This window comes from Carlito syrichta, unplaced genomic scaffold (assembly GCF_000164805.1).
Source record: "Carlito syrichta isolate Samal-C Ts95f unplaced genomic scaffold, Tarsius_syrichta-2.0.1 Scaffold314017, whole genome shotgun sequence".
Lineage (NCBI taxonomy): Eukaryota > Metazoa > Chordata > Mammalia > Primates > Tarsiidae > Carlito > Carlito syrichta.
The window spans coordinates 178654-196683 of NW_007258113.1; the positions used below are offsets into that span (position 1 = coordinate 178654).

Genomic DNA, 18030 nt, shown 5'->3' on the forward strand with positions numbered 1-18030 from the left:
AGTAATCATTTGTTGAATGAGTGAATAAATATTCTATATGGTATGCATGGTTGAATGTCTAAATTTCTTTAATTGGTTGGCAGTAAATTTGTCATTCAAAAATCATGAACCATTTAATGTTTTGTTAAATTAAACTCTTGGTAATTATTTCTAAGCATATATTAGGTATGCACATGTGGTAGCCCCAAATCTGAGAGGGTTTATGCATAAAGTTATTTACCTATTTCAAAGAAGTCACCTGGAGGCCCAGCAGAGAAAGACATTGGTTTATTAGAACTTATAAGAGTCAATGATGGCTTCTGGTTAGTGAAGAAAAAAGCCACAAGAATCCTCACCTTGGGACAGTACAGCAAGCAATTTTATAATCAAACAAGTTAATTATTCAAATTACTCTGCTATACAGAGTTTACGGTTATATTGGGTAAGGGTGCCACCTACATTTGTTCTCAGTTCTGTTCAACCATCCGCATCCCATGACTCATTACTGGGAATATGCATATCTTTCAGAGACCAGCATTGGCCAGAGGCTGCTCTCTGAGGGAGGGACAGAAAAAAGCCAAGTATAGGGATATAAAGGGAAAGAGTCTAGGTTCGGACAGTTACCTCACAACATAATTTTCCAGATAAAAATTTTTATTTGGGGTATTAGAACTTTTGTATACTTTCATTTACACGTCCTAGATTGTAATGCGGCATTGCTATTGTATGTAGGTGGTACTTCTCAAGCTAAAGTATTGTACTTAAGAATCACTTGGAAGGCGGGATCGGTGTCTTAACCTGTAATCCCAGGACTTTGGGAGGCCAGGGCGAGTGGAGGGCTGGAGAATGGCCCAGGCAACTTGGCAAGGCCTCATTGCTGCAACAAATCAAAAGATTAGTCGGGTATGGTAGCGCACGCCTGTAGTTCTGGCTACTTGGAAGGCTGAGGCGGAAGGATCAAAGGAGCCCAGCAGGTAGACACCGGGGTGACCTTGAGCATGCCACTGCACTCCAACCTGGGCAACAATGGAGTGAGACTCCAAAAAAAAAAAAAAAAAGGAATCACTTGAAGGTCTTATTGAAATGTAGATTCTGATTCATAGGTCTTAGGTGGGGCCTAGAGTCTGCATTTCTAACAAACTCCCAGAGGATGCATAAGATTGCTGGTTCACAGATCTCACTTTGAGTGGCAAGGTGCTAGATGGTACATTTCAGATTTTTCCTTAGTAGTTGAAACAATTTTAATTTTCCTTTTTCATGCTTAAGTCATCATCTGTATTTTAATTTCATCTTTCATCTTTTTATTTTTATATTTTAGCAAGACAGTGATAATGCTAATATGTCACCACAATCTCCAGTATCATCTGAGGTACAAGTTCTGTTTTTATGTGTTTTTATATGTTTATATGTTCTCTGTGTTTTACATAAGGTTCTTCCTTGCCTCTTCTCTTAACCTCATCTTTTTTTTTTTACAATGTAATTTATTCACCCATATTTTAAAATTCATGGTAGATTAGTTTGTACAAGCTTTCTACTTCTCCTCTCCCCCCATTTTCTTATTGGGAAATGTGTGTAGAACACAGAAAAGAATTAACATTATGAAATGTGTGCTTTCTAATTCATTCATATTTTAAAATAAATGATGGATTTTAAGAACAGCTTTCCAATTTTAAATTTGAAAAAGTACTTCAGCATTGCGCAATGGCCTTTGGTTTTTCTTGTAACCAGTTAGGTCTGAAAGCAATGCAACAGAAACTGCCTTTTTCCACGAGAAACATCCCTGCAGTGGGTTGTTCCTATCGACAGGAGGTTACACATTTTTTGGTATCCTAGCACTAAGGGGGAAGATATGGGGATATGAAAATAGTGTTTCTGAAATCTCGATCAAATACTCTTGTGGTTTGGATGACTGATTTTTCTAGTTTAGTTAAACCTGTTGTTTACAATGAGAGATACTTTTAAAAAATTTTAAACAGTATCTTTTCTACTTCCTGAAATATATTGGCATTAGTAAGTAAATGATTATGCATTCATTTGGTGAATTCAGTGTTTTGTCTAAATGTTTGGATGCTCCAAATTCACTGTATAACTTTGGTTCCATGGGTAATATTTTATCATATGTAGGTGATACTACCATTTTAAAAGGCCGGGAGTCTTTATTGTTTTAGATGATTTGTATTATAAAACTTTTAAATGTACTTGGACATTGCTTTTGTAAACATGTTTCTAAATTATTTATAGGGCTGGTAAAATGATATACATGCTTTAAAAAGGTAGCCCCAAATCTGAGAAGTCTTGTGCGTAAGGTTCTTTACCTATTCCAAAGAAGTCACCTGGAGGTTGAGCAGGGTAAAACCTTGGCACATATGTATCCTTTAAAAACGATGTATAGTTAGTTTTTGTCACATGCTTTTGTAAATCCATTCTTTTACTTTAAGTTGTAGCAAATGTCAGCATATAAGTGACAACTACTTATTTGCCTGCTTTATGATTTTATGTTCTGTGTTCACAGGGTAGAGTAATAGTGCCAACATTCTCAAATAAAATATATTGCTTTTATATTTTTGCTCACATTTGGATAAGTGAAATTTTCTTCTAGGAATTCATAAAAATTTATCCAAATTAATGAAGACAAACTGTGAGGCTTGTAGGTTTGGATAGTATGTTAAACATGTATATGTTTTGGTAGCTCAATTAATATTCAGTTTGAACTGCATATCATGTGCTAATTAGAGGAAGATTAAGGTAATCTACAGAATTCTGATTGCTTCAGTTTCACATGTGAATGGCAAATTAAAATCAATTAGTGGCCGGGCTCGGTGGCTCAGCCTGTAATCCCACGCCTTTGGGAGGCTGAGGTGAGTGGATTGCCTGAGCCCGTGGGTTCGAGACCCGCCTGGGCAGCGAGACCTCATCTCTACAATAAATCAAAAAATCAGCTGGGCGTGGTAGCGCATGCCTGTAATTCCGGCTACTTGGAAGGCTGAGGTGGAAGGACTGCCGGAGCCCAGCAGGTCGAGGCTGCGGTGGCCGGGAGTGGCCACTGCATTCCAGTCTGGGCGACAGAGTGAGACTCCAACTCAAAAAAAAAAAAAAATCAATTAGTGTAGTGCTTTGCTATTAACAAAGGGCTTACCTATACATTTGAACCTAAAAAATGGTCCCATAAAATAGGTATCATCCTTGTCATTTTGCAGCTAAGGAGACTGATAACTTTCCCACAGACCTTAGTCAATACATGGCAGAAAAGTGACTGAAGCCTAGGCCTACCTATTTCACAGAGTTGTTGTACAGATTAAATAAGATGCTGCTAGGATTACATTATTTTTATCACCTTACAGTTTATAACTATATATAGTAGTTTCATTTAGTTATCTCATTTAATCTTCACAATAACCTCACTTGAAAGATGAAGGAACAATTACAGAGAAATTATGTTGTACTCAAGACATAGCCTGAGCTTCCTGACTCCAAATTGAGACTTGTTTAATATACTACAAATCTTTCCACAGTAAACTACTCTTTGAAACAAAATAGATGAGATAATAATTCATCCTCTATCATTCTGCAGTCCCTGTTAGTATGAATATGTTTGGCATCAGACTATCCACTGTTAAGTTTATGTCAAGTTTATAGTAGATCCTGAGTAAATGCTAAATTCATTGAGACTTACTTCATTTTTTGGGAGACTTCCTTCTAATTCTCTTTCAAAAATTAATGTTTGTTTTATAAACTTTGGTAATGATTTTCATTTTCCTTCTACTATGAGAAAAAAGGCCTATGTACTTAGGTCAGTTAGCAAATATTTATTGACCTCTTAAAAGTGAAATGTAGTAACTTGAAATGCAAGTTACCTTTCTCTAATTCAATAATCATGGAAAAAAGAAGCACTTCTCAGAAATGGAGTTGTTATGAATAAGTATCTTGATTATTTTGAAAGAAAAAAGGTCTTATCTGTTTTCTGTTTTTAGGAATATGACAGAACTGATGGTTTTTCACATGGTCCCTTTGGCTTGAAGCCTAGATCAGGTAAATATATATTCTGTTAATAAAATGTATTGGTTATGTTTGAAACTAGAGTTTTCCAGCTTAAATGGGATTGATTCCATAGTTTTAAGTACACATAGATTCTTTCCCCTCTCTTAAAAGTAATTTTCTCTTAACCTTATTTGTCTTTCCAATTCCCATTCCCATTTCTTTCTTCCTCTTTACCTTCAAGCTCCTGAAACCTCAGCTTTTTGCCTTAGATATACTGCAGTCTTATTTCTACTCTTCTGTGACTGCTGTTAGAATGACCACTCTGCCAGCAGACCAAACACTGTTTGAAATTATAGCACTCCATTATATTGTGGTTTTAAAAAGGGATCTTTTCGCATTTGGCAAGCCCAAAAGAAAATGGATCCATGTTACTTGGCAAGGTATTGAATTATAGTTTTTATTCCTGAATAACTGTATTGACCTTCAAGAGTAATTTCCTTTTATTAAAGCTGAAAGGCTGACATATGTTCAATAATCATTTTTAACCTGGGTCATAAGTTTCTAATAATGGTGTTTAAATAAGAGCATGTATAGGTGGTAGAAGTCATTACACTATCTTCCCTGTTGCTTTCAATTATGCAGATAAGTCAAGTTCAAATATATTCTTTAAAAATACTTAGAATGTATTAATAGGTAATAGTGGTTTTTTTGTTATTTTTTTACTGATTCTTTTTATCGTGCCTCTTTCACCACCATTGGTTGCTCCTTCCTGTTAGCTTTATAACAAATTAGGAAATTTCTTATTTTTATAGCTTTTAGCCGCTCATCTCGCCAGGAATACGGGGCAGCAGATCCTGGATTTACAATGAGAAGAAAGATGGAACATTTACGGGAAGAGCGAGAGCAGATACGACAACTTCGAAATGTAAGTCAGATTAACTTTTCAGATCTGCTTTGTAGAGATAGGTTTCATTTGGAAAACTAATAAGTCCTATGGATTATTTTATTTATTTGCAGTGTTTCTTAAAATTTGGGGATTATATAATAATTAGTAACATGTGTTTAGATAGAATATCTGTGATTTATACCCATTTCTTTATAGAATCTTGAATCCAGATTAAAAGTAATTTTACCTGATGACATTGGAGCTGCACTGATGGATGGGGTTGTTCTTTGCCATTTAGCCAATCATATAAGGCCACGCTCTGTAGCTAGTATTCATGTCCCATCACCAGCAGTGGTAAGTTTTGTTTATAATTTATTAGTTCTCTAGAGGAAGATACAGTTTCTTAAAAGTGCCTTTAAGTAATATATCTCAATAAATTCAGTTTTCAGTTTTGATTAAGGTCTGAATAAAAATGGCTAAAAATACATCTTTCTTTTTTCCCTCTTACTTTACAGCCCAAACTGAGCATGGCAAAATGTCGAAGAAATGTAGAAAATTTTCTTGATGCTTGTAAAAAGTTGGGTGTCTCACAGGTATTGTTATTTATCTAACAAAATCATCACTTAAGTACGGTTTTTTTGCATGCAAACTGGGATTCTTCTTCATAATAGCTTAATGTTTTCTGAATATGAAAATGAATACTTCTTTTGGTACTTTCTCCTACGCTCCAACTTTAAATGCAGCAGCTATCTAATGAATGTTTTTAAACTGCTTTTAACGTCATTTCTAAAGCAGCTATATGTACAGAAACGCTTGCTAATCATGCACATCACTGACTAAGCATAACTGTGTCCATATTTCAGCTTTTTGTAATGCCATTTCTACTATCATTTTGTCTGCTAGAGATCATTTGAACTCTTTATAAGTCCATGGATAGACTGATTAGAAGAGTTGCATCCCTTGTGAACAGCCTTTTAAACTTTATTTAAAATGTCAAATTGTCAAAATGTCAAATATGATAATATCTGCACTGGACAAACTTTGAAATTTGTAGGAATTGGCTTATGCTTCATGGAATAATTATAATACTATAAAATTAATGACTAAAACAGTATTGTAAATATATAATGAAAATGTATAATCAAAATACTGTTTTTTGAAAAACATTGTAAACCTAATCTTAACATAGCTGACTATTAAGAGAAATGACATTGTTAGCAGATCACAAGTTGTGCTTGTTAGACTCTCTTTTGAGCAGTGTCATAATAATCTGGTCTGCAGATCCCACTTTAACCTCTTTCCTCAAGTAAGTAAATATAATTTATTGTATAGAGAATCAATGAATTACTGTGTAATTTGAAAATGCCATGCTGTTCTCTAATTACTTCTTAATTTTTAACATATAATGTTTTACAATTTTTATTTATTTATTTATTTAGAATTGGAGTCTCACTCTGTTGCCCAGGCTGGAGGGCAGTGGATAATTTTTTGATTTATTGTAGAGATGAAGTCTCGCTAAGTTGCCAAAGGCTGGTCTTGAGCCTGTGGGCTTGGGCAGTCCTCTAACCTCGACCTCCCAAAGTGCTGGGATTATAGGCATGAAAAGATTTTAATTTTTAAAAATTTTGTTGTTTTTCTTTTGTATTCTTAATCTCATAGTGAGAAAATAGAACACTTAAGGGTTTTTTTCAGCTATTACTAAATTATATACATTTTTCTGTTTTGCCTTTTTTTCTTTTTTAAAATTAAAAAAAAAGTTAGAGACAGAGGTCTCACTCTATTGCCCAGGCTGGGAACTGAGCTCAAGCAATCCTCCTGCCTCAGCCTCCCAAGTAGTTGTGACTGTAGACACATGCCAACTTAGTTGTGTTTTGCGGTTTTTGTTTTAAGAGTTTTATTTTTAGTTACAATATATTTTTCCCTGAACTCAAACATTGTATTATATAATCAATTTTTTCACTTAATATTTTTTTAGGATATTTTCTAATTTTTAACAACTTTGTTGAGTATAATAGACATACAATAAAGTACACAAATAAAATGCATAATTTGATAAGTATTGACATATGCGTCATCATGAAATAATCACTACAGTCAAAATAGTGAATATATCCACTGAAAAGTTTCTTCATGTTCTTTTGTAATCCTTCCCTCCCCAGGCAACTACTAATCTGCTTTCTGTCATTATAGATGAGTTTGTGCTTTATAGAGTTTTATGTAAATGGCATGATATATTATGTATGGTTTTTTTTCTGCCTTTCACTCAGCATATTTATTTTAAGACTCATCAGTGTTGTTGCATGTATAAATAAGCCATTGCTCTTTATTTTTGAGTAATATTTTGTTGTATGGTTATATCACGATTTGTTGATCCATTGACCTGTTATGGACATTTGGGTTGTTTCCTGCAAATAAAGCTGCTGTGAGCATTTGTATACAAGTCTTTGTGTGGATATATGCATTTTTAAATTTTTGGTAAATACCTAGCAGTGGAATAATTGGAGCATATAGTAGGTGCATGCTTAATATTTTAAGAAAGTACAAGACTCTTTTCCAAATTGTTTGTACCATTTTACATTCCTGTCAGCAAAGTTTGAGTTCCAGTTCCTTCACAGCCTCACTAACATTCAGTGTGATCAGTCTTTTAAAAATGTTAGTCATTAATAGGTATGTACTGGCTTGCCAATGCTCTTTTAATTTGCATTTCCCTGTAGACTAATGGTGCTGATCATATTTTCAACAGCTTACTTGCCGTTTGTATATCTTCTTTTTTTGAAGTGTACATTTTAATATTTTATCTATTTTTTAATTGGATTGTTTATTATATATTGACTTGGATACATTAGCTATAAATCACAGAGGGACATTACTCTGTGATTTATAGCTAACATATCCAAGTCTTTGGTTTATCTTTTTATTCTCCTTAAAGTTTTTCAAAAAGCAGGAGGTTCCAAGTTTTTGAAGTTTATAATCTTTTAAAATTGATTGTATTTTTTGTGTCAAATCTAAGAAATCTTTGCATATCCCAGGGTCATAAAATTTTTTCCCTATGTTTATTTCTGTTAGTTTTATAATCTTAAGTTTTTCATTTAGGTCAGTGATCAGTTTTGAGTTAATTTTTGTATATGGTGAAGGAGATGGATTGAAGTTCTCTTTTTTTAAGTCTGGGATTGGACACATTTTTTTAAGAAAGCATCTTTATTGAGATATAATTAAAATATGATAACATTCACTGATTTAAAGTATACAATGATTGGGTCTTAGTATAGTCACAGAGTTGGGCAACAATCACAACAACTTAAGTTTAGAATATTTTTGTTACCCATTAGCAATTCCTCTTCTGTTCTGTGTCTGTGGGTTTGCCTATTTTGGACATTACATATAATGAAATCATACAATATGGGATATTTCGTATCTAGCTTTTTTGAGTTAGTGTAATTTTTTCCAGGGTTCGTCCATGTTGTAGCATAAATCAGTACTTCATTTCTTTTTGACTGAATAGTGTTTCATTGTGTGTGTGTATGTATATATATGTGTGTGTATAATATTTTGTTTATCCATTCATCAATTGATAGACATTGGTTTTTTTCCACTTACTATTGTGAATAATGCTGTGGTGAACATTCATAAGCAAGTTTTTTTGTTGTTGTTAAACACTTGTTTCAATTCTCTTGGCTATATACCTACACGTGTTTTCTTGGTCATAAACCTACACTTGAAATTGTTAGGAGTGGAATTTTTTGTTAGGTCATACGGTAACTAGGTTATATATCTAGGAGTGGAACTGTTAGGTTATGTGGTGACTCTATATTTATTGTCTTTTTGAAGAAACTGCCAAAATATTTTCTAAAGTGGCTATACCATTTTACATTTCCACAAGCAATATATGAGTTCTAATTTCTTTACATTATCACCAACAATGGTTACCATCTGTCTTTTTTATTCTAGCTATCTTAGTGGATGTTAAATAATATCTTATTTTGGTTTTGACTGACATTTCACTAATAGTTAATGATGTTGAGCATCTTTTCTTGTGCTTATTGATTTGTATGCATTCTTTGGAGAAATGTCTATTCAAATCTTGTGTCTATTTGTTAAGTGGTTTATTTATCTTTTTATTACTGAGTTCTAGGAGTTCTTTATATACTCTGGATACAAGTTGCCTATGAGATTTAGGATTTGCAATTATTTTCTTCTATGGGTCACCTTTTTGCTTTCTTGATGGCATAATTTGCAGCCGAAAAGTCATTACTTTGATGAAGTCCATGTATCTCTCTTTTTTCCTGTTGCTTATGATTTTGATGTCCATATTTAAAAAACATCCAAGGTCTTGAAGATTTACACCTGTATTTTCTTCTAAAAGTTTTTTAGTTTTAGGGCTATATTTATATCTGTGATCCATCTTGAGAATCAGTGTTGTGCATGGTTTGTGGTAGGGGGTCCAGATTCATTCTTTCTCATGTGGATATCCAGTTTTCCACACCATTTTTGATAAGATTTTTCTTTTCCCCAGAAAATTGTCTTGGCACTTTTGTCAAAAATCAATTGATTGTAAATGTAAAATTTTATTTCTGGACTCTCAAATTTTTCCCACTGAATTTCTTATTCCAGTATCATATTGTCTTGCTTACTGTAGCTTTGTGGTATGTTGAGAAGTCAAGAAGTGTGAGTCCTCTGGCTTTGTTCTGTGTCAAGGTTGTTTGACTATACTGAGTCTTTTGCATTTCCATATCACTTTTAGAATTGGTTAGCTTGTAAATTTCTACAAAAATGCCAGATTTTTTCAAGGATTGTATTCAATCTGTAGAACATTTTGGGGAATATTGTCATCTTCACAATATTTAGTCTTGTGATTCAAGGACATGAGATATCTTTCTATTTATTTACATCTTTTAAAATGTATTCTAACAATGTTTTGTAGTTTTCAATATGTGAGACTTTTATTTCTTTTGTTAAATTAAATCCTTAATATTTTATTCTATTTGGTGCTATTATTATAAATATTATAAATATTTCCTTAATTGTACTTTCATATTTTCTATTGCTGCTTTACAGAAGTAGAAGTGACTTTCTTTTGTTGATCCTGTATGCTGCAACCTTGCTGAACTCGTCCATTGGTTCTAATAGTTCTTTTGTGTTTGTATCACTGAGGAGTTTCTCTATACAGAATCATGTCATCTGCAAAATAGAGGTAGTTTTACTGTCTTTTCAATCTGGATGCTTTTCATTTCTTCTGCTTGCTGAATTACCCTGGCTAGAACCTCTAGTACATTGTTGAATAGAGGCTGGAACAGTTAGCATCCTGTCTTGATCTTAGAGAAAGCACTTAATCCTTCATCACTTAACATGTGCTATATCAACTGTGGGTCTTTTGTAGATACTCTTTTAAGAGTTTAAGGAATTTCCCCAAGTTCATTTTTTTAAAGGTATCCTGTCTTTCCTGCAACATTTGATTAAAAGCCATTTCTTTCTCCCCTCATTTGTCTTTGCATCTGTATCAGAAACCATATAACTGTGGATCTATTTCTGGATTCCCTATTGTGTTCCAATGATCCTTTTTGCCTGTATTTACATCAGTAAAACACTGTCTTGCTTACTATAGATTCTGAAACCAAGTGTCTTGGCCTGCTAACTTTGTTCTTTTTAAAGCTGTTTTGGCTATACTGGGTTCCTTGCATTTCCATATAAATTTAAAATAAGCATGTCACCCTTAAAAAAAAGAAAAAAATCTGATGAGATTATTATCATGATTGTATTGGATTTATAGAACAATATAGGAAGAATTATATCTTAACAATATTGTGTCCTCTCTTCCATGAACAAAATATGTCCCTTCATGTACTTAGGTCTTTAATTCCCTTGTCAGTGTTTTGTAGTTTACACTGTATAGATCTTGCAGATTTATCTTTAAATATTTCATATTTTGCATGCTGTTATATAGGTGGTGGTTTATTAGTTTTAATTTCTGATTGTTGAGATGTATAGAAATGCAATTGGTATTTATGTATTAATCTTATATCTTACAATCTCACTAACCTTACTAGTTTTAGTAGCTTGCTATAGATATCATAGCATTTTTCAACATGGATGTTCACTTTATCTGTGAATAGAAGCAGGTTTTCTTCTTCCTTTCTGATCTGAATGTCTCATTTCTTTTTCTTACCTAATATTTCCCTGGTCAGATCTTCTAGTCCAATGTTGAATAGAAATGACAAGAGTGGACATCATTGCTTTATTTCTAATTTTTGAAGGAAAACTTTAGTCTTTCACTCTTAAGTATGTTAGCTTTGGGGTTTTCAGAGGTGACCTGTATCACGGTGAGGAAGTTCCCTTCTATTTCTTGTTTGCTGAAAGTTCTTACCAGGTCAGGTTTTCATCAAATGCTTTTTCTATATCTATTGAGGTAATCAGTATATTTTTTCTTTTTACTAAGTTAATAATGTGAATTATATTGATTGATTTTCAGAAGTTAACTCAACCCTGGAGTCCCACTTGGTCGTGATAGATTTTGTTGTTGTCATCATTGTTGTTACATTTTTTATGTTGTTGGATTCAAGTTGTTAAAATTTGTTCAGACCTTTTGCATCTGTGTTTGTGCATTGGATGGGATATTGGTTTTTAGTGTTCTTTTCTTTGCCTGGTGGTATCAAGTAATACTGACTTCATAGACTGTGTTAGGAAGTAACCCCTTCTCTTCATTTTTCCTGAAGATTTTGTGTGGAATTGCTATTCTTTATTTTAAGAATATTTATTCAAACTCATTAATAATTCATCTGAGCCAGGGGCTTTTTTTGTGGTGAGGTTTTGCACTACAGTTTCATTTTCTTTAATAGATATAGGGCTATTCTGGTTACCTATTTCTTCTTGCATGAGTTTTCGTATGTTGTGTCTTTCAGTGTATTTGTCAAACTTATTGTTATAAAGTTTCTTATAATGTCTTCTTATGATCATTTTGGTATTTGTTGAGTATCTTGTGATGACCCTTGTCTTATTTATGATATTAGTAATTTTTGTATTCTCTCTTTTTTTTCTGGTTAGCCTAGGTAGAAGTTCATGAATTTTTAAAAATCTTCCCATTGAACCTGTTTTTGGTTTCATTGTTTTGTAACCGTTGTTTTCTGTTTTTTACTTTACTGTTTTCTTCTCTTATTATTTCTTTTCTTTTTGCCATTGGTTTAATTTGCTCTTTTTTTTTGTTTTTTAGTTTCTGAGGTGGAAGCTGATGTTATTGATTTGAAAGCTTTCTTCCTTTCTAGTATACACTCCAGTAGTTATTTGAATGAATAAGCAAAATATTAGGAGGGGAACAAATGTAACTGAGGAAATGGAGATGAGGTGATAGTTTTTAATAATGCTTTAGGGGGAAATCATCAGTAGTATTCAGTGAATGACTTAAGAGAGTAAGGAAGAAAGAGAAGACTATTATAATTCCCTGGTTTATGTCCATGGAGATTGAATAGTGTATTACTGACCAAGACATAGAACATCGAAGGGCAAGTTAATTTGGCTAAGAAGTAGTTCTGTTGTGGACACATTGATTTTGATATGTCTATTGGACATCCATTTGGCTGTATCCAGTTAACATTTGTATATAGAACTCGATAGAGAGATCTTGGGAGGAAATAAAGATTTGGAAGTCATCAGGAGGGAAGGGATAGCTAAAACCATGGGAACAGATGACAATACCAGGGAGGGGATATAGTATAAAAAGAGAAGAAGGTAAAGACAGAATCTTTGGAAACATTTAGGATGTTAGAAGGGGATAAGTGAAGGTTAATGAAAGCCACTGCATAGTTGTTGTCAGAAAAGTTGAAAAAGTAGAAGGATGGTGTCACAGAAGACAAGGGAGGGATACGATTTCAAAAAAGGCATTAATCAAAGGCATGCTATGATAGCACAGTCAACTAGACATGTGCAGCATTTGGCATTTAAGAAGGCATTGGTGATTTTTACCAGAGTAATTTTAGTGGGCAGATGCTTTAGGTCAGATGTAAAATAGCAGTGGTTGAGTAATGAATGAGAAATATAGATGTGGTGACCTATTATTTTGTGAACGTTTTCAGTGTAGAGAAAGAGGTTCAGGTGTAGAATGACAGGGTTTTAGACAAGGTCAACTTCTATAATTCTTTTCTTAGTATAAGTTAAGGACAGAAACATATTTTAGATTACAATATTTATAAGAGAATACATAGAATTACGAGATTTTTACTTGAAGTTTTAGAAAAAGCATGTATTTATTTATCTATTTTAATAATTTATTTTAAAGTTGTGGGGTATAATTCAGGATTAGGTATACAAATGGACATCATACAGGTAGAGTTTGGGCCTCCCTTTGGCCTCCACTTTGCCTGGTTTTAGATCAGGTACACTTATTGATTTTGTGTCCCCCCACCCCCACCCCAGCAGTATCTTACTACTGCCAATCCCTTTCTTATAGTATTATGGTAATAATATTCTCACTTATGAGTGAGAATATGTGGTACTCTGTTCTTTGTTTCTGTGATAGATCACTGAGTATGATAGAGTCTAAATCCATCCAAGTTACTGTGAAGTTCATATGTTTGTCCTTCTTTATGACTGTGTAATATTCCACTGTGCATTATGTACCACATTTTTTTAATCCAGTCCAGTTTCAGTGGGTAGCATGGTTGGTTCCATGTTTTTGCTATTGTGAATAGTGCTGCAATAAACGTGTGTGTACAGGTACCTTTTTTATAGAATACTTTGAGTTCCTCCGGGTATATTCCCAGTAGGAGGATTGCTGGGTCATATGGAAGATCAATTTCTAGTTCTTTTAGAAAGCATGTTTTTAAAATTCGATTCTGACTTAAGTTTTATTACACTACTAAAAAACAAATGTTTGAATATCTTCTTTTTTCTTTTCCAGGAAAGACTCTGTTTGCCTCATCATATTTTGGAAGAACGAGGTCTTGTGAAAGTTGGTGTTACAGTTCAAGCACTCCTTGAATTACCTACAACCAAGGCATCTCAGCTTTCTATGGCTTGATAAAGCATTTTAAAATTCTAAGTGTATAGTTTCCTTTATTTGAAGTGATTTCAAATATCTCAAATTCATGAATAAGAATGTTCAGTCAAAAATAGTTTGCCTTAGGTCAAGCCTTAGGGTTTAAAAAAAATGCATTAAAACATCAGACTTAAACTTTGAATTGCCCAAAGTTCTTTTGGGGGAAAACTGGATTAATTTAATAAGAGTTTTTGATAAATTCAAATTCTCCTTTTACTAAGTCAGTTGATGACCTTGGTTATTTTTCAGAAAGCAGATTAATAATTTAAAATGTAGTTTTAATTTAATAATCACATTATGTTTCGTTTTTTTTACATCATAGTATACTAGTAAACATCTGGATAAAAGTAATCTTTTTTAGCAATTTAAAACAGTTCTATATTTGAGTTATTTAATACACTTCTAATTCTAGTTTATACACAATTTCTTCAGTCTTTGGTCTTAGTTTTCTAGGAAAAAATGAGTAGAAAAATCAGAATTCTGACTTTATATTAAATTCTTTTAGTATTATAGTTTGGTGCCAAAATATTTTCATTTGTACTGTAGATTGTTTACATGTGAAGTGCCTGTGTAATCGATGACTCTTATATAGTCTTAAGCATTTTTGCCATTTCTTTTTATGTATTAATAGAGTCAATGGAACTTTAAAATATTCAGTAGATTTTGTAAGATCAGTAATATGTGAGGTTTTAAATGTGCCTCACATTGTGACATTTGTGGTTTTTTTAGTTAGTCCATTGCAGTTTTCCTTAAATTGCTTATTTCATGTTGTCAAAAATACCAATGTTAATATGCTTAATTTATGCTATTTAATTTTGCAAAACTTAATCATCTTTTGAAATGCATTATTTGAAGAGTATTTTATTTCTGTATTGAAAATGTTACATAAGCAGTAAGGTTTTTGAGAACTGGTGGAGTACTAATTATCAAGGACATTTTGATTAAACTGCCAAAGTTTGGGTTTTGTATCTTGACTTTCAGGAGCATTACTTCAATGCTGTCTAGCTGTATTTAGACAGCAACAGTTGAGGAATAGGTTTTTACTATGGATATCTGGCCATTTGTGAATCCTGAATACCTTATGATCCTCAATTAACTTGATATTGAATTAAACACAGACCATTCTATAAATATTTTTGTGAGATATTATGTTACATAAAGTCCTTGTTTAATTTAGAGATGGATAAATTTACATTGGTAGTAGTGCAGGAATTTTTCAAAAACATTATTGTACTGAATAACTCAGTTTCCTATAGAATAACCTTAATAATTACTTTTGTAGTAGCCAAGCAAGTATCATATCTTAAATATGTGATCATTTGCACTTGTTACCTCTTAATATGGATGCAACTTATTAAAAATGTTGGCCTGGGTATTTCAAAGGATTTTATATAAAAGGTAAAAACTAGTGTGCCAAATGGTATAGTAATGTTTGGTGTAGGAACAACTTTCCTTTTTTTGATCAATTGGCATGAATCCATATAATTAAATTTGGCTTTAGAATACAGATGTGTTTTTTATATTCCCCAAGGGTCAGATTGGAGCTTTGAACAAATTAAAGCTTCTATGACTATACAGTTTAAGAGTTAAATTATTAGTAACTTATTACTTTAAATATTTGAGCTAATTAGTTGTTATTTTTTTGGTGAATTTAGGGGGGGAAAAAACCTCAATGACATAGTCAATCTCCCTAGTGAAAATTTGGGTAATATAGGTAAGAAATGGCAAGTAAATACCTTAGATGATGAGTTTTTAATGTAGAAATTTGACTGTGTTACAAATTGACCATTAAAAACACAGCATCATTTGTACTGATTTTGTAGTTATGTTATACAATTCCTCTATTGATCAATGTAATGTTAATTATTTTACAATTATTGTCCTGCTACTTGTCTTATCATTGAAATAGTAGTGAAATTGTAGACCATTTCCTTATTGCATTTCACTTCAGTTAATTATTACTTTAAAAAGAAAATACACCAGAACCTCACTGTAGTATTCTTTACTGCAAAGCAAAATTCCTTTTAAGATGAATCCATCTGAGGTCCATACTATGGCAGTACATTTACTCTTGTGCCAAATGGCAACACCACCTCTAAAGCAGTTTTACAGCATAGTTCCCATCAACATTATACCAAGGCTCTGATGTATTTCTTTAGTAGTTTTTAAGTGTAAAATTTATTCTAAATGTTTTTATGGTTATTATATATTTACTTCATCAGTTATTGAATTAAGAATGATTATCATTATTTGAATGGGATTTGTGATTTAATGAGGGTTAAATAATCAAACTACAATATTTTATTAGGCCCTAAAAATTCAATAGATAGCTATTTCTGTTCAATTTTATTACTGTATGGCACAAGAAAGAAGTGATGTTGGATATGCTAGTATTGAAATAAGGAGTAAAAATGCATTATCATTTGTTTAATAATTATCTTTACAGGATGCTAGTTTAATGACTTTTCTAACTGAATTTTTTGAAGAATTCAGAAATGTTTGTATTCGTCACAGATCTATCATAATTGATTTTCTGATGCATTTAAAAATAAATGGAATACTAAATGTATATTACCGATGCAAACTGTGGATAAAATTGAAAGAAAAAAATTAACTCTGGAATTTCTTTTCTCTCTACTTCCTCTCTCACTATCACAGCATTCAATTTTCTCAGTATTTAATAGCTTTGTGTCTGTGTTTCCTAGTGTGGAAAATAGACTTAGAGAATATTGAGAGTAAGCTGTTTGAAAATCCAGATTCACTGTACATCATGTTATTTTCAATAGGTAATATTTTCTTTAAAAAACATTATTTTTAAAGGATATCCTCACAAAATTATGTCACATTTATGTAAAATAAACTATATAACAGCAAAGTAAGAGAAAATTACATAAAAGGTAGAAGATTACATAAAAAGTCAAATTGTGATTATTTTTATTGTAGATTTTAGTGCAAGGTATATGATTGAATTGACCTTAAACTATGTGATGAAAAAGTTTTCAGATAATTTTTAAAAAATGCACATATAATGGGCACCCCCAAAAAACCAGACTTATTTTTTGGAGGGCGGGCCCTTTGTAGTACTGTTTTCCCCCATCAGGTAAGTGTTCTAGGAACCCATCAGCATCAGTATACCAGCTGGTGTTGTTGTGAAAGGCTGCGTTCAGCTTCAGTGAATTTTTTTTAAGATTCTTTCAATGTGTTTGCCCATTTTATGCTGGGTGATTTATGTGTGCACCTGCCCACATCACACTGAATGATCAGCAGGTTTGAACCAAAAATGGTATGACCTCCATACCCTACCCTCCCTATTTACCTGATCTCACCCCAAATGACTTTTTTTGTTGTTGTTTCCTGAGATGAAAAAGTCCTCAAAGAGAAACATTTTCCTGATGTGGAAGAGGTGAAAGATGAAACAGCAGAAGTACTAAAAGGCATCGAAATTGATGGGTTCAAAAGCTGTTTTGAGCAGTGGAAAATGCATCTTAATAGGTGTATTGCATCAAATGGAGAGTACTTAGAAGGTGACTGAAGTTTAAACATGTAAGAATAAATGCACGATTTTTAATAAATAAATTCTGTTGTATTGAGTTCTCCCCTTGTATTTTATTAAAATAATTATTCTTTATTTGTAGCTGTGACTTATCCTAAAAGTAGAAAGTCATTCAGGAAAGTATTATTAAAGATAATATTGCTCCCTGTTTTATATAAGTTACCCTAAACTCTGAGATTTAAAGAAGTACTTAAGGAAGTAAATATATGGTGCAAGTTATTTGAAAACTATTCTAAGTTTATCACATACTTTTTAATTATCTTTAGTTAATGATACTAAGCTTGTTTTCTGCTTAGTAAATCTACGGTTTTTATATTCTACATGGAATATTTCTAGAATTCTCAGAAACCTATGCCTATATCCAGAGTACTCCAAGGTACTGATACATTACTACATGTTAGATTAATTTGAAAATGCCCAGGTAGCTTCTGGGATTGATAAATTGGAGTCTATCAAAAGTCATCTGTTTTTTAAGGTACAATTTTTTCCATTCCTGTGCTTCAAAACATGAAAATAATTCCTATGCTTATGATGTTTAAATAGCTTAGACTTTCCACAGGGATGTTCGTGTGTGTGTGTGTGTGTGTGTGTGTGTGTGTGTGTGTGTGT

The 18030-nt window shown here is 32.6% G+C and overlaps 1 protein-coding gene across 1 annotated transcript in view; it reads left to right on the forward strand.

Annotated features, from left to right (window-relative positions):
- LRCH2 (leucine rich repeats and calponin homology domain containing 2) overlaps window positions 1-16482 on the forward strand; it is a 110081-nt gene extending 93599 nt beyond the window's left edge. Inside the window, exons 16-21 of the mRNA XM_021718923.1 lie at window positions 1298-1348; window positions 3951-4008; window positions 4770-4882; window positions 5060-5197; window positions 5359-5436; window positions 13731-16482. Of these exons, the coding sequence (XP_021574598.1) occupies window positions 1298-1348; window positions 3951-4008; window positions 4770-4882; window positions 5060-5197; window positions 5359-5436; window positions 13731-13850 (558 nt within the window). The 3' untranslated portion in view covers window positions 13851-16482. The remainder of the gene's footprint in view (window positions 1-1297; window positions 1349-3950; window positions 4009-4769; window positions 4883-5059; window positions 5198-5358; window positions 5437-13730) is intronic.
- The last annotated feature ends 1548 nt before the right edge of the window (window positions 16483-18030 follow it).